A 24,119-nucleotide genomic window follows, 5' to 3' on the forward strand; every position below is an offset into this window, starting at 1 on the left:
TAATATCTGATACCAAACATCACGAAGAGGGGTTCCCACCAGTCCATCACAATCCCTTGTCAATATTGTATTCAAGAGCCGGACCGCCTCATCGTAAAGTTCGTTACCTCCCCCTAATAAAGGCCCAGAAGGAAAGGAGCATAGCCAGGTGCAGAAGATAGAAAGCGGGATAAGAGATGTTTGTGGGTTGTAAATGGGCAAGGCTACCGGCTTCGGCCGCCTAATCATGATCAGGTACAATGGACACGAAGACCAGTTTGGCAGGACTGGCCTCGGGCAGAGGAGGCAGCCTTTGTCGAGTCATGCAGCTACAGCGTGATCTGATTTAAGGTGCACGTGTCATGTAAGAGGTGAATCTCCGGCTAAAGCTACGTGTCCTTAATCAAAGTGGAGTGAATGCAGTGATCAGAGGCTATTGCATATGTGAGGGCAAGGAAACACAAAATGGCGGCCATGATGTAAGATGGATGCCGTGGGTAGATCAGAAATGTGTCAGTGGAAGGAGTGCTCTTGCTCGTAGCGTAGCGGAAACACTAGGATATACTAAATGGATCATTTGCGGTTCACTGATATCATTTTTATGTATTTCCGACAAACTTGAAAACACGGGTTCAAGTCGTCACGGAACCTCAATAGGCCTCTCATGACGCTGAACCGTATGCAATTGGTTAAGCAACACACATACACACATAAAAGCAGCCGAGGAGCTAATATATGCTTTATCTGATGTCAGCAGAATGCTTTTTTACCACAGGCATGGAACGTGTAGCTCTATAAATACACTAGTTACTATTTCCCACTGTGAAAACCCGTTTTCAAATCGGAGACTCTCTGGTCACACAGAAATCTGCAGTGATTGCTTTAGATAACGGAGGTTTATAATGTAGAAGAGTATATTTCCCCAAATTTCGTTTCATTTGCTTTGTTTTTTCATTTACTGTGTGTGCACGTTTTTTATATATGATGAAAATGAAAAAATTACATAGTTATTAGCATATTGTGTTTACCCTTGAGCCCCGTCTCCCTCCTCACTGACAGTGCCCCAGGAAACACTCAGGATTACAGGTGCAAACTTTTTATGCTGTTTAACTTCTGCATATAAAAGAAGACAGCCTGTGAACACATCAGATAAACGTTGACGCTTCCAGGCTATCTTCATTTATAATTCCTTCCTTGCAGACGCAGTTGTGCCCCCCTGGGATTGCAGTCATGGACTCCCAGGGAGGCGCGCACCACCGTTTGAATACCTGTGCCCTAAGGCCAGGGCGGAAGCTCCCACCGCATGATGTGAATGCTGGGTTTGGCCCATTGTCATTCTATATGTGACAATGGGCTGCGATAATCTGTGCTGGGCTGCGCAGAGGCTGCTGCAGCCTCTTAAATTCCGATCAGGAGAGCCAGCCTGAACACCGATTGGGGCAAAAAAATGGCTCACATCAAGCCTCGGTCCAAGGCTCATGTTTGAGTGGGCCTGTCTCATGTTTGGGTGGGCCTGGCCCACCCTCTAGAACCGGGACTGAGCAGAGCCGGGGAAGAAGTGGAGTGAAGGGGCGGAGGAGGTAGCGCGGCTGAGAGCCAGGGGGAGCGGCACATACCTGGGGCTGGTGGTGCTCTGGGCTTCTTCGGCACGTACCTGGGACTGGTGCTGCTCTGGGCTTCCATGTCCCCCAAGGTGACGGAGTAGTCAGGGGCCCCTGTGGCTGTAGCGCACATTGCACTCCGGTTTACTTTACCAAAATGGCCAACCCCGTCACTGTTATGTGATGTCAGCACGCCTACTGCATTCAACGTCATTAACGCACACGCCCACCTCCGACATGGCGCTACTTCCAAGGGACTACTTTGGCAAAGAACGTACTTTGCCCTTGCAAGGTATATTTTTTGATGCTATATAGCCCTTGTCCATCTGCTTACCCTGACATTTCCAACGCTGTATTGGGTGTTTTGATTGGCGCTGTGGTTCCTGAGTTTACCCGCCTCAAAGGTTCAAAGTTCTCTCTTTATAATAGTAGTATAGATTTTAGGTTTCACTTGCACAGCGATTGTGTTGGGCTTATTAGGTTTCTTCTGCACATCACTTGCGGTGTGCTTGTGAAATCTCATGTATTTAATATTAATTTTCAGTAGCAGTTTCCCATGTCACTCACCTTTCCTTGCTTCCTGTTGGTCAGTGCCTCCTTGTCTTCATCTTCCTACTGGGCTTCGAGTCTTCATCCTGCTGTAGAGCCTGGACCAAGCACTACTTCTGATGGCAGTGTACTTTCACTGCAGGCTCCTTCACGTCTCTTTTAAAAAAATAAAAACTTTCCCGCCCCTTCACCCTTGCCCGCCGGATGTATGACAGTACAACTCGATCATTTTGATCGCTGTAATTTACATTGCGGTTTTTACAATGCAAGTCGTTACAACAACTTGCGTTGGAGGGCACTGGATTGAGGATGAATATGATTTTCTATTCCAACTCCAGTCCACGTTACAGTAGGGAAGGTGTTGGAATAGAAAATCACACTATTCCTTAACCAAGAGCGCCATCCAGCGCAAGTCGGAGTAATGACTTGAGTTGTAATGGGTGCGTGGTAAAGGTTGTGCGGTGTAAACACCACATTGTAAACGATATTTCTCGTCCCGCCTCCCTCTGTGCATGATCTCAATACTACCACCTCCTCCCTGTCATGTCATCCTCCCACCCTATGATTTCTTTAACTCGCCCTCCCGCCGCTTTTTGCTATTTCTTGCCTCAAATTACTGATGTGTTTTAATCTAATATGTATGGTAGTATTTAAATTAATACACCTATAAATTGAAATACATATTTATATTATGATTATTTGTCAAGCAAAGAGTTATTAAATTGATTCTAGAGTAAAGATTTTCATTAAATGCTCTGAAAATGATGATAGAAGAAGATGCCTACTGTTCCTGCTTTATTCCATTCAGATGTAGCCCTGCTGAACTGACGTCTCTTTCTGTGGCAATTGTTGGCCAATCTGAGTTGGGATGAAGAGTCAGTGCTTATTATGGGGTAGTCTTATGACTGAGACAATAGCGTTATTGTCAGTGCTAGTGGGATGGATGTTCATCGGAGACACAACACTGGCAGCCATGGAGGGCCTGAGGTACAGATTGGTGTCATCATGCTTTTAGGATGGTCACTATGCCCATCAGTGCAGCCAGTCTTCCTGAAACACAGAACACTCCCCTCATGCACTGCAATAACATGGATTTGCTGTTGCATCCTTGACCTCTGACATTATTTCTGTTTGTTTTATGAAAAGTTTTGCTGCCGCCGGTATGGGAGCGGCCCTTATTTCACAGGCTTCCGATGTTTCAACAGAGTGAGTAAGAAAATTGTGCCAGGATGACCCAGGTTTGTTTATCATTAGCCAGATGTAATTTTTTTATGAATTTGCCATGCTTGTTTGGCCTTTACACAGAATGCTATGAAACGTGCTTTGAGTATCAGCTTTTGAGATGTCAAATTGAATTCTTTACGAATTTGCACACGAAGAGTGGAAGAGGGTAAAAGGAAAACTTTACGGAAGCAGGCAGATTGAGCTCTGTCCAGCCACGATGACATCTTGGGCTAGATGTAGGTAGAATAGATTTACCGATTTCTAATTACCGAATTTTACCGATTCGGTAATTAAAAATCGGTAAATCTCAGGGGTGGGTATGTAAGTATTCCAGATGTGCTGGAATACCGATTCGGAAGAATTCGGTATTTACCGATTCGGTAAATACCGAATCGGTAATGCCCATTCATTCCTATGGGCTTTGAAGCCCATAGGAATGAATGGGCATTACCGATTCGGTATTTACCGAATCGGTAAATACCGAAATTCACAAGGGTGCAGGGGGTGTCACTTTGACACCCTCTGGCACCCCAAAAATAGGCATGTGCACCATGTGGCACACAGACATGCCCTAAGGGCATGTCTGTCTGTCACATGGCTAGGTGTGCATGCACACATGTGCATGCACACCTGAATTCGGTATTTTAACACCCAATAGGATTGGGTGGTAAAATACCGAATTTGTAGGGCCTTTGGGACTCAGAAGAGTCCAACCTACATCTGGGAATTACCGAATCAGTAAAAATACTGATTCGGTATTTTACAGATTCTGTAAATTTACCGATTCGGTAAATTTACAGAATCTGTAAAATCGGGCCCCCTACATCTCAAGATGCCAAATACCGGTCGGGAAACGGCCGAATTCGGCCGTTTCCGACCGGTATTTGCCACCTACATCGGGCCCCTTGTCTTTAAAGGCTACAGCGCCATGGGACACGGAAGGTTGAAACTTTGCCCCCATTGCTTCGATTAAAGGGGTGAGGTCTGGTGAGCACATGGATTTACTTGCTCTGCAAAGGGCAACCTCCAAGGATTGTGCCAGGCCATGCATCGCTGTGATGTGTGTGGACTGTCTTCCTTTATGGTCGATCCATACACCAGGGTACTTGTAAGTATAGACTGTCTCGATAGATTTTCCGTCAACTTGCGATAAGCTTCTTCTCTTCATTTGTCTAGAGATTATGATCGTCTTTGTTTTTCTCATGTTTCTTTTCAATTTGTTTGCTTTGCAGTATGATGACAACGCAGTTAGGAGTTGCTGTAGACCAATCAGGGGTTTGATCTAGCAGAATGGTATTATCTGAGTATTGCAGCGATTGGATTTTAGATCCAGCGAGTTTGGGAGGGAATGCTGAAACCTCTGCCAGGAAATCAGGTAGGTCTGCTAAATACAGGTTTAAAAACATTGGGGCCAGTATGCAACTTTGCTTTAGCCCTTTGTTAGTTTGTATCTTTTTTGTTATTGACCATTCGGCGGGCACTCTGATTTTGACCCAGGTTCCGGAGTATAGAACAGCTAGTGCATCTAATAGTGAATTGTTAATGCCCCAGTTTTTTCGTTTCATCCACAATCTTTAACGGTCCATGAAATCGAAGGCTGTTTGGAAATCAATGTAAGCTAGATACAGTGCCTTCCCTTTCTTGTCCAGAGTTGTTTTTATTAAGTAGGACACGCAGATCAAGTTATCTTTGATGCTAGACCCCTTTTGGAAGCCAGTTTGGGACAATTGCCCCGCCGGGGCGCATTTTGTTTATGATGGACATGATCAGATCTGCTGGTATTTCCTTCTAGTCGCTTGGTCTATGTGGTGGCTCAAAGCGAGATGGTATATTAGAGGAGGTAGCCTATTTGTGACTTGTGCTGTCTTCACTGGGCGGGTCCACATAGACAGCATGTATGTGATTTTCACATGCTTGGGCTGAGATATTTGTGACAGTGGCTTGCAGATCCGGTTTGAAGCAGTTATTCATCCACTTCCAGAATTTCTTCTGATCCCATTTATTATTTCGTGAGCTTTGATCCAGGGACTTTCTTCTGTCATTCTTCGAAGAGAGAATCTTGCTTTCCTGTAGTTTTGACAAATTGCTGCAACTTTTTCCTGGGCTAATCTGTGCTCAGAGATCTCATTTGTGATATTTCGCATGGTGTAGTTTAATTTACATTTAATTGCCGATATAAACTCTTCTTGTTTTTTGAGGCGGGCATCTTTTTAAGTTTGATGTGCACAAATTTCCCATCCTAATCTCTCTCAGAAGTTGTTCCCAAGATATTGTCAGGGTTAGATTACCATTTTCCTCAGTTGCTCTAGACAGAATTATTTCTACTTCTCCTTCCATTTTTTCTTAATGTTCGGTGAACCACCTTATTTTCATGATTGTCTCCAGATTGGCCTCCTCACCGATCAAATTGATTTTTGGGCGATGGCATTGCGATGATATAATTTTGCAGGCGATGATGGCATGGTCACTTGCCAATGAGGGAATTACAGCAAAATCTTGTGCTGCATGAAAGTGCGCAATTGAAATCCAAATGAAGTCTATAGAGGCCAGCCTGCAGTGAGAGAAGTAAGTGTAGGCTGCTGGTGAGTCTAAGGATGATCATCCATTTAAGACTCGGAGGCCCAGTTGGTTAAAATAGGCTGACAATTCAAGCCAATGGTTGTCCTTTCGTTTGGACAGGCTGCTTATTTTGGGAATAGACCAGGGTGAATCATCCAAAGCTACCAGGGAGGAGTTTAAGTCTGATTCAGTTAGATTTGTGTTGAAATCACCCATGATTAGCCATAGATTGTCTGGGTGCTTTGCATGTAAATCGCTGATTGTTGGCAGCATTCTATTTAACGTTGTTTTTCTTTTGGGCTTAGATGGGTGAACGTAGATACAGACTAAGATCATTTGAATCTGATCCTGGCTTAATGTATCAGAATTTTGGAGTCTTGTTTTAAGGAGTATGTATTCACCATTTCCCTGACATATGAGGGATACCTGCATTGTCAGGTTGTTCTTGCTGTAAATTGCCACTCCTCCCAAAGCTTGGACCTCAGCTTGCACCACTATGATGTCGTATCCCTTCAGTGATTGTAGTGCATCCGTTTTTTCTTCGTTGTCGATTAGACCCCGGGAATTCCAAGAGCAGATATTTAACTTAAAAGTTGCATTTTTCTTGTCAATGTAGAGTCCCCGATTGTCAAAAGGCAAAAGTATAGAGCCCTTGGTACCCAGGAACAACCTTTGATATTCTCTCTCTTGGCCAGGCATGTTTGTTTTCCCTCTTCTGGGTCAATTGTGGTTTGTAATGGGCTGTTACTCCATTGTCTGGTTCTAGGACCAACTCTGATGCCATGCATAATGGACTCGGTTGTGGGATTTATCTCAGTCTTTCTCTTCTCCTTACTTTTAGATTTTCTTTTATGGTCTGGTGGCTGTGCTATATCTACTCCTTTTTTCAGGATTGCCAGATGTTTTGTTTTTACTGGATTTCTTGCCTGGATCCCCCAGTCGTCCAGAGGGTTTTTATTTTCCCTTAGTGCCTTTGCCATTTCCTGATTAGAGAAGGTTACTTCTAATGCCTCATTCTTATCACCGGGATCTGGGGCTAGGAATGCCACTCTATCAATGTCTGAGGTTTTTATGTTCTCCAGTCCTGGCATGATTGAGCAGAGCCTGAAGATGTTTTCTCTATTGAGAAAATCCCACTTCCCTTGCGAGGTATAGCTAGGATATAACCTCAGCTTTAGATTTTGGAGGGATTTGTGCCATCCGAAGCGGAGGATGTATCATGAGGGCTTACATCCAAGGCACCCTGATTTGCTGTAGTCTTTGGTGTTATGTTCCCCGCGGGGTTCAAAGCTTCCCATGAATGCATTTTCCGTACTGACTGCATCAGGTCAACACTCCTATTTCTCTTAAGCGAGGGGGGAGCGTCATTGCTGCTTGTCCTGCGGATTATGGTTTCCTTGTCGTCTGAGTTTGAGGCATTTTAGCTCTTTGATGTGTTTGAGGTGAAATTTCTTTGTGACTGCTTTTGGTTTGTAATTTTGTCCATTTGGTGGACAGGTGGTAGATGTTTCTTGATAGGTGTTGTGGGCGATTGTGTTGTCCACTTCGAATACTGTTTTTTGGTGGTTCTGGTTGAGAGGATCACCTTTAGACATCCAGAAGTTTTTATCAGATTTAAGAGTTTATCCTTCAGGCACCTTTACCTGCGAGAGATCATCAGTCCTGAGTTAGTGGGGTTCTTTGGTCTTATACCATTCGCCTTCAACAGATGATCCGTGTGAGAAATTGGCCTGGCATATGCTGTCCACTAGTTATAGGCGGCACCTCGCAACAGTCCAAACAACCCCCTTAGAGGTGATAGGTTAAAGACAACCTTATTTGAAAGCTATCCTAGTGGTAGCTATGGAGAGAAGCCTTCAGGGTAAGTCTTGAAGGAATGTGAAGCAGCTTGTTTTCCAGTCTATAATCACGTGAATGGCTAAATGAAAGGAGAACCACACCAGGTATTAAAATAACATATATGTATTTATTCTAAACACACCCTACAAGTCTCTTTATGAGGCTGGAGGTCTAAGCACATATGTTACACTTGATATATCACAGTAAATTAGCACAATATACGTTAGGCCCTAGGGGCGAACTAAACCATATATTAAGAAAGTGGTATAAGAAGCATGACTTGACTAGACAGAAGGCCTAGAGCCTGTAGAATCACCCAAAGTAGTGACACAGGGGACCCATGGGTGACGTGTGCGGTGTGAGCACACAGCTGCGAATCAACGTTAGCTTCTATGGGAAAAGTCTCGGTTGGAAATTTAAAGATTAAGGACACTTAGGAGAGACTTTGAGCAAACCCCGTTAGACTTAAGGGGTTCTAGGGCCAACACCCACAGGAGCACTGGAGTACTCCAGTTCCTTTTTTTTTTTTTAATGTTTGATGAATGTTTAATGAATTCCACATACCAGAATATTTGTTGTAGACACTGTGAGAGCAACTAGATTTATAGCACAGCGTCAGGAGTATGATAGGAAGAGAATTACAAGTATGCAAATATTATGCATTTTCAATGATAGAGGGCATTATTCTCTCAGTATGTTCCTATTTTTAAATTGTACAGAAATATCATAACCATAAAAAATAAATAAAAAATAAAAAGATTTTTTGTATATCAAATCTTACAGAGTGTATATTTTTCATATTGTATCTGCTGTCTAGGTCCATAAATTATCTTCAACTTTCCTAAGTTGCTTTGATTACATTTGACTGATATACCCTGATTTAGGAACTTGTGTCAGGGGCACCCCTATTCTTACAAATGTTGTGCAGGAAGGGACACCTTGTCAGATATTCTAGGCAGCTTCAATTGGGGCTAAGAAATGTGCCACAACAATACTGCGATTGACACAGGAAAATCTAATCAGATCGCCTAGACTGCCTTACATGGAACACATTGAAACCTGGATGCATCAGGCAGGATGTGTGCCAATGCTTTCATGACCAGTCCACTACTCCACAAAACTGTGCTCTACCATTTCACTACCCATTGCCTTGGGAACACTGATGAACCAGACTTAAAAGCTTAGGCCTGGAAGTCGCACTTGAAGTCTACCTTTTTACCAGCCACACAGCTGAGCAGCACCAAAATGACTTCTACCACATACACATCTTTCCTGAAATCAGGCCTCCATCGTCAAGGAATTGCCCTCATGCTGGCATTAATAATATACAGAATTGGCTACTGTAGTAGAAATCATGGAGGCCAGTGTCACAAGATGCTGGTGAATCTCCCAAGAGTGCGAAACCATATCAGCCTATCGCACTGCTTGAAGTGAATGTTGCAAACAAATATATGGACATGTCCTTTGGACCTTGTAAGGAACTCACTGTATTCCAAAGATCAATGTATTTACCTTTTTCTGAAATTGCGAAAGAATTTGTTAAGAAGAAATATTGATATTTTGCCACCTTGTGAAGAACATGAAATACATGATCTTAAGTTCTTTCAAGCATGGACAATAACACGTTTACAGTAAAGCTTGAAAAGCATGAATATGAAAAAGAGCATGTTGAGCATCTACGATAATTTTATCTCCTACCAGTTTGTGAATGGTTCCCCAAATGATTGTTGTATTCCAAGGTCATTTAAAGAGATCTAGGGCCAATTTAGACATAGCTGATTACAAGGATATCGCCAAATATGTGCAGTTTCCAAAAATCCTGCCTCCCACATCCCAGACTCATCTTGAACAGTAGTGGAGTCGCTGATGTTTCTTCCATTGAGAAACCCCTTATGGAGGCAATTGCTAAAGATTATGGCATCAGAGGGGGTTCGCCATATGTATCTGACAAAAGCTTTTGTCAGCTTTTTTTACTGTTCTTACCTACAAGGCACACCATGGCAGTCCTAGAAAGGAAAAACACAAAAGTGTCCCCCATGCACTGAGAGACCACTTCCAAGGCATCAGAAACCTTGATTTTTCATTTTCCAAAGATAGCCCTCCGCTTTGAAGGTCACTCTACTGAGAATAAAAACACTGCTGACTGGTTAAAAAGGCCACCATGAAATGTTGAACAGGCATACACCCTATATTTTCACCAACGGGGCATGCACCATCAAGGCAGGGGCAATCTTAGCAAAATGAAAACAATCCAAAATGAAACTCTAAATGTGATGGGTCAATTGTCATACACCTGAGACCCTGGCATTTTCGGTTTTGCTGGCTCAGCACAGAGCCGAACACCTGTTTTTATGTGCCTGCAGTCTAAAAGGTGGATTTATTAAACCTAATATTTCTCAGAGTAGCGGTTCTGCATTGTTTGAAACAAGCCAGCTCAGAAACAAAGTGGAAAACCTTGGTCTCTGTTTCCGAGCTGTACTGTCTGAAAATCAGTCCCCAATTTAGATAAAATTATGCCACAGAAGGCCTTCATGATTTGGTCACTGGGGTTTGAGGGTTGCTTGCAACATCATCTATGATGTTTAGTCTGTCACCCATACTTGAGAAGGTCGAGTGTGAATGATGCCTAGAAACGTCGAGACACAGAAGCAGCCCATCTCCAGCAAGTGCTGATACCAGCATCCAACTGTGTATATATGAGGAAGATGCCCAATGTAGCACATTTTCACAATACGGAGCCACCATGTTGGACCTGAGTCAGCATTTTTATACCTGCCCTTTCAGCTTTTTATTTTTTTACCTCGATTTAAATGTTTTATTTTTTTACACAGCTAGTTAAGAACCCAGCTCTGTATCTAGATTTCAAAATTCCTTCCTAGCTCGTGTATTTGGTACAACTTCCTACCTGCCATTTGATTTTTAGGCACACTGCTTTGTTAAAACAGACACCTTTGTAATGCTTTATTTAGTTGTGGCTTTGTAAGTAATGAGGTTTGTGGTTGCAGCGTTTCATCTACTATTGGAAAGGTTTGGTGCTGCAACACCGCCAGCAGTTCTCACAGCAACATTTTCACATGTTCTCACGTGGACATCTGAAATCTCGAACACCAGCGTTTTGGAAAACTTCCAATTTAAATTTCTCCAGTCTCCTAGTTCCGAAAGTTATATAACAAATATAAAGTTGTCATTACTTCCGTTATTTTCTGGTCATTTTCATTATGGTTTGCCTCCCAGATAACCCAACCTGTTAGAGCGTGCACTGATTGCCCCTCGGGTTGCCTTTCTTTTCTCTTTTTTTCTTTTTTCTTTTTTTTATTCGTTACCCGGTACGGTCCATTACATACAGTATACAATTAGCAATAAAAGCATAAAAACAACTATACATGTATCAAGACGATAAAGAGAAAAAGAAAACGCCATACAGATGTTTCAACTGTATCTAATAACCTAATTCATTTCACAGTTTACGGCTAGAGTATCATAGCAATAGGGCTATATGTGGGAGTCTCTCCAGATTTTAAGCGGCCCATAGTTTTAAACCTGACTCTCTAGTTTTCCTGCCTCTTCCCCTATAGAGGGCAGACTCTATAGTATGGATCCCTAAAAGGCGAGAAAGCCACATCTGGAAGGATGGGGCCTCAGTATCTTTCCAGCCTGCAGCCAGCATAATCCGAAGGATAGCCACTGAGACAAAGACAAACCCTTCTTCGTCCTTATTCAGTTTTAATTTGCTGTCATAGCCAAGAATTATGAGTTTAGGGGATAGGCGGATCTCAATACCTAGCAGCCCCTCCCAAAATTTCTGGATACTCATACAGATCTCTGTAAGCTTTACACAATAAAAGAACATATGTGCTAAATTGTCTGCTTCCTCAGCACACCTAGGACATTTACTATCATCCCTCTTACCCCACCCAAATAGCTTTGCTGGGGTGAAATATAAGTTGAATATTGTTTTATTGTGTTGCGCTCTCAGATTTGTAAAGTGGAACCATTACACAGCCAAGTCCAATGTCATTCCTAAATCAACCGCCGGATCCCCTAGTTTGGTTATCCAAGCTGATTCGATCTTATCCATATCGCTCTGGAGGGTTAACAATAAGCTTTTGTAAATTGGATTAATTTTGACCCCACCACCTAGAATATATTCCACCACGATGTTTTTAACCCCTGGGGGGGATGGCTGACCTTCTTCTAGTTAGTGTATGTTGTACCTGCAAAAATTTGAATCCCTGAGCAGCGGGAATTAGATATTTACCCTGGATTTCTTCAAAGGTTAGCATTCTCTCTCCAGTATACAAGTCTCCAACTCTTCTAACTCCCAACCCCTCCCGCAAACCCCACAGACTATCGCTGCTTAAAAACAGGAAAAGGCTAGATTTCCAAAGTGCTGTATAATAATTAATTTTCGGAATTCCCAGAAGCTTCTGAATATTCTTCCAAACCTGCCAGGCACTTTCCAATATCTTGTAGCGTTTTTTGTTATAATAGCTCTTATTGGTTTTGCGTAAAAATACGCCGGTCGTCTCCTTGCCCAATAGCAGCTTGAAGATAGAGGGTGGGTGTCTGACCCCTAATGGAAGGTCAGATGTACTTTGGGCACTATCTAACAAGATGGCCATTTGATTAAAGAGACAATTCAACATATAAAATCTTAGATTAGGAGCTGCTAGCCCTCCCGTATCCAACGGTAGTGAGAGGTATTTCATAGACCGTCTGATTTTGCCATAGTGCCAGATGAAATTAGCACAGGCTGCTTCCAGGGGCCTTAACACATCCTCGCTGACCACCAAGGGGATAGTACGAAATAGGTACAGTATCTTGGGGAACATGGTCATCTTAATGACGTTTACTCTGCCTATTAGCGATAGATGTACAGAATTAATTCTTTTTAGCTCTGCAGTAATAGTCTTAAGTACTGGTAGATAGTTAGCCTTAACAATTGTATCTACCTTAGCGTTAATCCTAACGCCCAGATAGATTGCTGAATCCATATATTTGCCATCCTTCTTTTGAATATTATTTGAGCAGATTATTTGAGTTTTACATACATTTAGGCGGTAGCCTGAATATTGGCCGAAGTCTGAGCACTTATATACCTCAATAGGGATATTATCTGGCCCTGTCGCCTTCCCTGCAGCCACTCATAGTCAAATCTGATTCTAACATCAGTTTATCATGTTCTCCTAGTTTATGGCCAAAATTATCAACACCTCCTCCGGTTTTAATATCGCTAAGATGTTGTTCCTCTGCCTTTATTAGCTGCCCCATCAATTCCTCGTGTTCTTCCTGGTTGATTTTTCTCTGCCTAGCTGAGAAGCTAAATGCCTCCCCCCTGAGACCTGCTTTAAAAGTGTACCAGACACAGTTACGTGAGGCACTAAACCGGTTTGCATTAAAGAACTTTACAACCCATTTTTTCAGGTGCTCTATAAATTGGGGATTGGCCCAGAGTCTTCTCTCAAATGTCCATCTCGATCAGATTTTTGGGGTTTTCTCAAAATCATATGTTAAAACCAGGGGATTGTGGTCCGAGATGAGTTTTGGACGCTTTTTGATCCACACCCTCGACATTTCTGATGATGAAATTAAAAAATAATCAAGTTTAGAATGTTTCTTATGTGGGTGTGAGAAATATGTATAACTCAGGTCATGTTTCTCAGTTAAGCTGTGCGAGTCAACCAGGGAGTACAGAGCTTTAAACACCCTGGGCTTGCTGCCCTTATACATTCTAGATCTGTCCCCACCCTTAAGATCAGCAGAGATATTAAGATCTCTTAGGGGTGGGGTCGGGTCTAGAAAAAAAAAAGATCTTAATATCTCTGGAGTACTCCAGTTACCTCACCAGGGAAGCCGGGTGCATAGTTGTCTTTTGGTGTCGGGAATCGTCATTGATTTCAATGGCGATCTGCTGCAAAGTGATGCTACCATTGAGAAGACGGTGTGATCCAAGCCTGGATCGAAGATGTGAGGAACCTGAAAGCAGAGGGGACAGAGTCTGGGTCACTTGCCAGTGACCAGGGGCACAATAGACGAATGCCCACAGATGTCGGGTGTTTCAGGTGTGAAGAGGTGAAGCTTGACTCTGCAGCCACGAGGACCAGGAGGCATCGACGATGACCAGGAGCTGGATTCGAGCTGTCCCACGAAGGATGTTGAATGTTGCGGAGCCGGTGCCTCGGCAACAGCAACCCATGCAGGAATAGAAAAGATGCTTCGTGCGAACCAGCAAGGTCCGGGGACTCACCAAGTGGTGGAGAGTCAGTGCACGTCTGGAGCTACCAGGGAAACTCAAGGAAAGACAAAGTTACCTTCTCAGGGACCCACCAGTCAACGGACCAGGGATCGTAAAGGGCCGGCTCACGGAACACTTGTGGAGTGTAGGCTAGCAAGCTTCAGTGGAAAAGGTGATCGGGGTCTGGGCTACAAGTAACCCAATGCACAGCCTCAAGGAACGTTGAGAAGTTAATGCACTTGCAAATGTGCACAGTGTCATGGGGTTCTGGTTCCACGGTACCCACAAGGGCTACAGGTCTCAGCTTTGCTGGGCACTCGGTTCAGCCTCTGGGAAGTATGGAAACCCACCTCCTATTTTGCAAATACTTCAAAGTCCGGCGGGAGCTTCAGAGATGCAAACCGGCAGATGCGTCTTTGGTTCCTTGCAAACAGGGAAGTGACTCCTTTACTCCAAGGGAGATTCTTCTGTCATCTTATTGTGTAGATCATCGAAGTTCCACGACTTCTGTAGCTGGGTTTCATCAAGCTGTAATCTAAAGCCCTGTTGTGAGGGATTCCTTTCTTATACCCAAGGAAGGGGTTGGACTTACTCTGGGTACCCACCAATGGGAGGGTTTGGAAAGAGGGGTGGAAACACCCATTTTCTTTGTCCAGTTTTGCACCAGAGCAGGAGCTGGTAGCCCCTGCAACCGGTTTGAACTGGACTATGCACAGGGACATCAAATGGGCCCCAGTGCAGACTTCAAAGCACTCTTGGAGTGCACCTACCCAGCCCCAATACACTAAAGCCTGTCTGGGAGGTGGTTACACCTCCCTCTGACAGGAAACCTATTGTCCAGGCCTCCCCGGCTGGAGTTTCGTCCAGCAGGCCCTATTGATCAGCGAATTCAGATATTCAAGCTTTGTATCGAGACCTGATATTAGACCAGCTACTGACTGTAGTATGTTTGTGTCAAGCTTGTCCGCATGCATGAGGGCCACGTTTGCCATTGAGATCAATGTGTTATTAACGAGAGTGAGGTGGGTTTTGATTGCTGGGGGTCCTAGGTGATCGATGGACATCCAGGTTTCAAGGACTCATTGGGCCCGATTCACAGAACTAACTTAAGACAAAATCCTAAACTTACTACTTTTGGTATTCACAGAAGTTAGGATTTTGTCTTAAGACAGACTTAAGACAGACTTAAGACAGAATCCTAACTTAAGTTTGTCTTAAGTCTGTCTTAAAACAAAATCCTAACTTCTGTGAATACCAAAAGTAGTAAGTTTAGGATTTTGTTTTAAGTTAGTTCTGTGAATCGGGCCCATTGTCCTGAATAGAGAAAAAGGAGTTTAGAAGATTTGAACTTGTCGGGGAGCATTGTTTTTTTTTTGCGCAGTGGCCAGTACCTCTGGATGAGACTCTGTAAGGTCGAAGTTTAATTCAAGGAAGGTTATTCCTGCTGTGGTACCATCGTCTCTAATAGCCGGCGTTATAATCCGGGCTTGTTGGTTTGACTGATCTGTCCCACTGTGATTACTAATTCAATTATTGCTTATAGCCAATTGGTTATGGTCTGAGCTAAGGAGAGATGCTGAAAGGATTTTCCTGCTGGACTTATTGTTCATGCTAGAATTCTCTAAGGCTTCATTCTTTAAATTTACATTTTTGTTTGCTTGCAGGCACAGGGCTGTACCTGTCAACTGTGAGGGGCTCTTCTGATTTGGTCAGATCCTTGAGGGAGTTGGTTGAGTGTCCTGTCGTTACAAGTGATGGTACCATCCCTCTGAGGCTATCAAGGAAGCTGAATAATGCCACATCTCATCTGATGTCCCGCGTGAGTATCCTACGATAGAGAACTACTCTACAACATAGCTTGAACACATTGGCAAAGCCAATAGCTCTGGTTAAGCGCGTATAAATTCTAAAAAGGAAGACCTATTGGCTATGCCAATCCTTGTCTTCCTCTCTCCTCTGACCTTCTATCTCGTGGCTTGTCCACTCTAATTAACTTTTTTGTACATTCCCTATTCCAAGTCCAGGGCCACTGGAATGATGCGACTGTGGCATTTTTTGCATAATTATAGATTTGTCATATTGGCCAGATAACCCAAAATCTGCTGAATAATCTGCAGATTTTAACAACAGAAAATTATTTCTACCTTAAACATTTCAAAAGTTACAAAAATGCAGCGACACACGTTGCTGGCAAGTGGGATGTCCTTTGCAATAGTTGAGTGGTCACTCTGTTGCTTATTGCTATGTTTAAGTGTTACACTAAGGTACAACCTATTGAAGGACTGGGTTTTTAGAACCCAGCGGTGCCAGGGCACAACACCTGAAACCTTCGTGGGTAACCTGCTCCGGCGTACGAATCACAGAGACACGGGACACTTCCTTTGGCGTCAAAGATTCAAGGTTTATTTACTGCAGGGAACACAGAAGTCACGACAAGTAACACACGTGCAACTTGGGGAGACTGCTTCAAATTGGTTCTGTGGATCGCTCCTTTTATACACAATTTCCCCATAGAGTTACATTGAAGACAAAAGTTTATGACCCGGTTCCCACAATCATCCCCCAGAGGGGTCGTTTTGGTCACTTTGAAACACACAAGGCCCGGAACATAAGTGCGGAAACATTTGGCGGTTCCCAACTGTAAAAACCCATCTTCCTAACATTAGTGAATTCCAATCGGTAATAAACAGATCGAAATAGGAACAAGAACAGGTGTAGAGGAAGACGGAGACAGTGGGGAAATCGGAAAGGGTGTAAAAGGGGAGGAATCGGGAAACACGAGATATAGGCATCAAAGGGACGTGCCTAATGAGATGCACGGCTGAGACAATAAGTCCGTGCGGCAAGATGAGCCTCGAGCGGCGCCATCTGCTTTACAGTAGTATCCCCCTCATCATAAAGACACTTACAAAGGACATATGTCTTCCGCAAATATCTTGGGAGTCCCAGGGTCGCGAAGCGGACAACGTCCGTTCGCTGGCTACTTGAGGGCAAGAGACAAAATGGATGCCGTATCTAAGATGGAACCCGTGGGTACAGATAAAAATACCCACGTAACAGACGAACGGTTTAGGTTAGCACAACGAAACTGCGTACACCCACTAAACTCGTCATTTGCGGTTCATAGATACCAGACTCGACCATATTCGTGCGAGTCAAGAACACCACTTATAATTGTCACGGAACCTCACTATGCCCAGACTGTATTAACAAGTGTATTAAGTTAAAGCCATTTGCTTTGCTATACAGTACCATTAGCAAAGCAAATGGCTTTAACTTAATGAAAGGCTAGACCTATTGCATTTTCAATGCTTGTTTTAATGCCTGCTTTCTTCCTTTGTCACTCTTTTGCTATCTTTCTCTTCCGCATCCTCTACTTTTTAGGTCTCGACTATTTATCACTTAAGTGATAAATGGACAAGAGTATTGAAGGCCAAATAAGCTTTGAAACCAACGGCGGATTTGCCACAGTGCATGTGCTCCATGCGCGTTCACAAACCAGCTACGTCACAAACCACCATCTGTCTCTCAGTGCCTCACACACTTCAAAGGCTCCGCTCCCCGCCCCCCGCCTGCACTTCGCACTCTCCGACTTCCTCTCCCCCCTCCCACGGCCGCTCTTCCCATTCACGCGCTCGTTACCATTTGCTCCCGAGCCGCATTTCTCCTCCCCCTAATCACAGCAATGCCAAGAGCTTGTTAGAAAGTGAGCCACTGTATCGGGGCGGAAGAATGCATCCCAGGTCATGAATCCTAACTTAGAATTGCTCAAAAGCCCTTTTAAGGTAACATTATCTGTTGTTTCATGTATCCAGGGTCCTTATTTTTACATTTCTCCTGTGCATTTTCTTTTAAAATAATTGCTGTTCGGTCTCTAATGGCTGTTCATTTAATCGAGGCGCTATATTAAATATCTCCGACTCTTGTCTGAGTGGTGGAAACCTCCAGCGCGAGCTGCCAAAGTGCTTTCATAAGTCAATAAACATGAGGTCACACTGAAGCGCCGTTTGCAAACCTTCACCTAATTGACTGCTGAGCTTTTGAAGTGTTCAAAATATGTCTGTGCTCGTTTCGTCTGGATTCACAGATTAGAGTGCTCTTGTTCTACCTTTCTCTCTCTCACTCTAAATCAAAGTCTGATGAAGAAGAATAGGCCCCCGTCCCCAAAAAGGAGTTTCTGTATCTCTCACTGCATGACGGTGTCAGCAGGGACCGAAGCTGAGACAGCTGCATCATGGAGTTCGCTGTTGCTCCCCTCGGCTGCTCTGGCTGATTTTAGAAGTGTAATTAGTAGAACGCCTTGGTTACTGCATTCTGAACATATTAACTCACTGCGTAATTAAAGCACAACAAAAAGCAACAGTGAGCAGGCCAGACTGTAAACTGCCCTGGAGGGTGCTACCTGTAGAGAGGGTGAATGGAGAGTCCCCTCCTTTGTTCACTCTGTTTCAAGAAATCTGACCTCCGTCCTCCCTGCGCCCGACTCCATCCTGTCCTGAGAGGACCACCTTCTTTTGGCCTGCTGAACGTCATTGTTGTGTCTGTTTGCCGAGGCTGTTCTCAAGGGCGCGCTAGGAAATCCCTTCATGTGGGGGGAGGGAGTGAACACGCAAACACAGCAGTCCAGTCACCACTCACTCTGCTGTGCAGGCCATGGCATAACCGTTCTACCAGCCACGGGCCCTCGCCACGCCCTGCACCATGGAGAAACCGGTCCCTAAAGGAAGGGCGCACTCCCTGGATGGGCCCACGTACAACGGAGGAGAAGGAAGGTGGCACGACAGGGCTTCAGAATAAAATGCATTAATGCTGGGCGGGGATAAGGTCGGGGGCAGAGGCCGGGGGAGAAGTCTATCGTGACATCACTGTGAGCGACTACGGATAGAGAGATATCGCAGGATAGTCTGACTGACATCACCATGCACAGCTGTTTGGTGAAAATATCAGTCTATCAGAATGTGGAGATCCACAGATATTATAGAATTATCGCGACAGCACCAAAGACTGATGTGATTAGCCTGAAATGTCACGGGCTAAGACCTCACTAGAGTGAACGGTCATTGGATTTCATGATGCCACCGATGACGGCTGCTGGACCGAAAAGTCACGATATGTATCGAAACATCACAGATAGCTTCTGTTATCCATGTTACAATATAAAATGATTTATCCATTGGGAGTAATTATTAGTAGCAGAAAGGCCATAGCTCTCTCGGGGATAGTCCTGGGGAAAAAAAGCCTTTGATGTAAAAGTGTACAGAGATACAGAAAAATAAACAAGTTAAAAAACATATACGTAAAAAGGAGACGGAACTACGGCAAGCTGACACCTGAAACCGTCTGATCACCTCAGTTGTGCTTTGATAAGAGGTATTATTACTTATTTCAGTTATAGTCATTACTTGACCCCTGGTGGATGCAAGGCTGACTCTGACCTCAGGGGCTTAACGCAACGCGTGTCCGGGTGCTCAACAGGGGTTAAGGCTTAATGCACGATCACAGCATTGGAGCAGAAACGGCGGGTGTGGCGCACTCTACAGCAGCATGTTGTTACTGCGAATAGGCGCCCCGGGTGAGCTCCCAGGACAAATCCTGTGAGCAGCGGCTAAGTTAATGGGCAGTGCTGTAGTAGCGCCACGGACAGGACACACGGATCCTCGTTGAGTGAGGACAGTTAAAAGCGGGAGACAAGGCAGCCCGTGGCTTCTCTGGATATTTACTTTGGAGACATATCAACACAGCTGTACATATAGGGTAATAAAAAAAAAAGATGGTGCCTTGAGAGACCAGGAATCTCACACGCCCGAGCAAAAATTGACACTGTTCTTATAGGCGGCCCTGACATGGCCGTGAGAGAGGAGAGGGCGGCTTTACTGCCCAACTGGAGGGGGGAAGATGGACCTGGGTCGATCCATGTCAGACCTCCAAACGCTTTGTGCCGACTGTGTGTGCTCTGGTACCTAACAGTTACTGCCTAACCAGGAAGAATCAGCCCAAGAGCAATGGCTGGTCTAAGTTGCAACAATTTAGACACTTCAAGATGGTCTCTGCCTCTAATCCAGAGCAGCGGTCTAGTCTTTCACTCCAAAAGTGTGCAGAGCTTAGTTGAAGCTCACAATCTAAAACGAACGCGCACTTCACCGAGGAAATTTCGGAGCACGGACTGTTTCGCCTTCGCTTAAAAGATTAATTAGTTATTAACGTCGGGTGCCTCCCGGGAATTCTTCCGCTGTTTCCGCCGGGAATAGTTAGGATTACCTGAAGCCACGGAGCCTATGAGGACAACAAGAATTGCTGAAGAATCATCCTAGAGAGTCATTGAACTGCACCACAGTTTCCTGTCAGCTCCTGCTACGACGCGCGACACACGGACAAGGAAAGAAGACAAAGCTAAGTTGTAAAAGATATTTAAAAGTTGTGAAACGATGTTATGGAAAGCATAGGATTCTATTGGAAATTGTATATCGTTACCTTACAGAAAAAATACGATCCTTGGTAAAGATTAGCATCAGAAAACTGTAAGGAGAAAGCATGAACAGTAAAAAACGACATTAAAAGAAAACAGTAGTTATAAGGCAAAGACCAATACTGTTGTAATAATCGATAGACTTATGAAAGGAATACAACCTGACACTTACCATAGATAAGAAATCTTCTTAAGAATCTGTAAATGAAAGAAAAATACACAGTTGTTATTTAGGCTAAAAATAGATAAGGAGTATAGACCAAGTTAAAGGTGTGCAAAAGGAATTTCGAAGTGAAGAGAGAAACAAGAGATTCAAACACCATAAGATAAGTAAGTGGAAATATATATAATAAGAAATACACGCTAAAAGAAAGGATAAGAATTACACGACTAAAAGGAATTCTTGTCAATAGGTCAAGTCAAGGTTGGTGTAAATATGGAAGATAGAAAGAAGCTCAATTAAAAGAAAAGGAAAAAAGAAAAACACAGAGGAATGGATCAATTCTTGGAGCTTGGGGTAGGTAGATGGAATTAGAAAAAGAAATAAGAAGGCATAGAGCAGATAGGGAGGTACAATAATTGTGTTTAATAATCTATTGGTAGATTCTCTCAGAAGTACACGTTCTGCAGAACGGAAAGAAGACGTAGACCAGTAAGGAGAGGACCATAGCTTCGAGACCAGTCTCTTCTTAGTTTGTTATTTTATCCACTCCTCCTTCCCCCTGAGGGTAGTCTTGGAGGTTAGGTGTAGTTACTGGTTCTCCGAGGTATTCTTGAGAGGGAGTTGGGAACAAACATCTCTGTTCCTGTGCAAGTTCAGTGTAAGAGTTTTTTCTTTAGTTTCTGACAGAGTGAAGTGCCCAAGTGGTAAACTTGCACCCGGACAGAAATGGCTGAAGGAATAAACTTGCAAACCTTAGGAACAGTACTAGAGTCAATACAAAAGGAGTTAGTGGCAGTAAGGGAAGAAAACCAGAGCCTTAGGCAAGAAGTGGTAAACTCTAGGAAAGAGACAGCAGAACTATGTCAGAGACTAAGGCAACCTTTTGGTTCTGGACGAGACACCTTGAATCCTTCCGCTGACGACTCAAATAGAATGACGACGCAAGTAACCCATTCCTTGTCCCCAGTTATCCAGTTAGCCCCTCCAGAACGATTTAGTGGGGACCCACAAAAGGCACAAATATTCATCACTCAGTGCTCTTTACATTTCATGTGTCGCCCTTCAATTTTCCCAGATGCGCAGTCTAAGATGGCTTTTGTTTTGTCATACTTAAGTGGTGACGCAGCGTCTTGGTCCGTGCCTCTAGTCTCCTGTGATGATCCTATATTACAGAATTATGAACATTTTAAGCAAGAATTCCTTCGGATTTTTGACAGACACAGAATTTCTCAAGCAGTGGATAATGAATTACTTGATTTAAAGCAAGGAAGTTGAGATCTTGTAGCATACCTTGCCCAGTTTAATAAACTAGTAGTGGAGACTGACTGGCCTGAAAACAAAAGAGCTGCAGTTTTTTATAGAGGACTAAGAGACGAGCTCAAGGACGTGTTGGCACAAATACCTAATCGACCCACGGAAATATCGGAATTAATAGACCTGGTTTTAGAAATCGATTTCCGTCAAGGTGAGAGGAAAGGAGAGAAGAGAATTCAAACCGATAGTACCTCGATTTGATCGGGCTCGATCAGAGGGTAACAGGATTACGGAAGGGCAAACAAACTCGGAATCTATGCAGATAGGAACTATCAGAGGTCCTTTGACGAAGGAAGAAAAAGAAAAAGGAAGACTGGTAACCTATGCATGTACTGTGGTTCCAGCGGACATTTTGTTAGAGGTTGTCCAAAGAATCCTAAAACAACCATTAAGCCGAAGGAAAACTCGCTGCACCACCTGTAACCGGAGTTGGACCAGTGGATGCTAATCAAAAATCAACTCCAGAAGAACATCAGGTGGCCAAAACTATACAGTAGTCTGCTCCACAATTGATTTTATCAGTGGTACTTAAGTTTCGGCAAAGTGACTTTGACAGAGGTTTCAGTGATGATAGATTCCGGAGCCACCGGAAACTTTAGTGATTTAAAATTTGCAGCTAATGTAGGGTTACGAGCAATACTAAAGCCCAAATGTGAACCAGTTCGGGCTGTGGATGGTACAAATCTATCATCCGGGCCTATCGTGAGCCATACGGAACAGGTACGTGTCAGGTTGGCACTCTGCAGGATCCGCTCGCCACAATAAAGCTCCACCTCCGGACCTCCCGAATACCCTGACAGGTAAACACAGGGTGTTCAAGCGATACGGTGAGGGAAAAAACCCCAAAGGGAAAAAACCAGGAAAGGGAAAGGAAGGGGACAGCAGGGAAGGGAAGCTGTAAAACAAAATACACAACAGGTTAGTACACTTCCTTAATCCTACTCTCATTAAATTCTCACTAATAGGATGGGGTGTCACCTGTGCTGTCTATGCTTCTGAGCATCCATGCAGCGACATACTCCTTGCGCCTTTCTTCCTTAAACAACACAAGGACCACAGTTAGCATACAATGTCTGCATTTTCAACATAGTCCTATGTATGGAATGCTAAGGCACAGTACATACCCCTGGGGAGTTAAGAACTCCGACATATGACAGCCATCGTAAGTTAGTCACAATTCTTGACTACAATCCAGCTTCCTTGTAAATTGAAAATAAGTAATGTAAACAAAAGTGATATCCTAAGGTGGTACCTATGCAACCGGTACAGATTTCTTCATCAACACCGATTGAAAACAAATGTGCAACTCTCCAAGTTATTTAGTACAACCAAACACAGTAGGGCGTAGTTCCAGCACCACCGCCGCCCGCTTTGGTATTTGTATTCCACAAGAATGATAAATCCAAATGTCATGTATTCATGACGGCAATGCGGAGGAGCCCCCCCTGCACTCCGCCACTTGAATGACCAACTCGACCCCAGAAACAAGCACCCAACCAAGTCCACTCTCTCCCAGAAAAGAGAAATGCAACACGTAGCACCAAACAAGCGAGACAACAGAAACGCTCGCCAAGGTTCAAGAGCGAACCGCTCTTCGTAAATGTACAAGGTGCGCCAAAAGCAGTGACTCGGTATCGTTACCAAACAGAACGTCGTTCCTCTGCAGATGCCTGTTCTCATAAGATACTGCCTCGAGGAATCTCCGAGAATGAGAGCCAGCCGATCCCACAAGAAATTCAAACACAATCAAGTACACTCGCCTCCCTGCCAGAACTCGCTATATCCAGCCAGCAAGCAGAGGCTCATGGGAAATGTAGTTAAAGGCCAGATACACATGGGAATTGTAGTTCAGGTAGGCGCGCAGTCTAAACCCTGACAGTACGCCCTCCTCCCAAGCGCCTCCTAGGTCCCGGTTTGGAAGTACACCTCAAATTGAAGGATCTGACAGCTCTAGGTGCATGCACATTATTCCAAGGTTCCCATGAGTCGTCCTCAGCCAACAAACTGTGGTCCCCTATCAGATACAATCCCCTGAGGAATGCCATGTAACCGTATGACCTGAGAAGCAAGAAATTGGGCGGTTTGGCCTGGTGTGGGAGGTTTTTACATGGAATAAAATGTCCCATCTTGGTTAGATTGTCTACTACCACCAATATGGCTGAACACCCCTGATCCCAGGGTAAACCCGTT

The 24,119-nt window shown here is 44.0% G+C and overlaps 1 protein-coding gene across 1 annotated transcript in view; it reads left to right on the forward strand.

The window, feature by feature from the left end:
- Nucleotides 1-4,643: 4,643 nt before the first annotated feature.
- LOC147716811 (uncharacterized) overlaps nt 4,644-24,119 on the forward strand; it is a 103,775-nt gene continuing 84,299 nt past the window's right edge. The window contains exons 1-2 of the mRNA XM_086920436.1: nt 4,644-4,728; nt 15,651-15,805. Coding sequence (XP_086776562.1) covers nt 4,644-4,728; nt 15,651-15,805 — 240 coding nt within the window. The remainder of the gene's footprint in view (nt 4,729-15,650; nt 15,806-24,119) is intronic.

This window comes from Lissotriton vulgaris, chromosome 5 (assembly GCF_964263255.1).
Source record: "Lissotriton vulgaris chromosome 5, aLisVul1.2, whole genome shotgun sequence".
Taxonomy (NCBI): Eukaryota; Metazoa; Chordata; class Amphibia; order Caudata; family Salamandridae; genus Lissotriton; species Lissotriton vulgaris.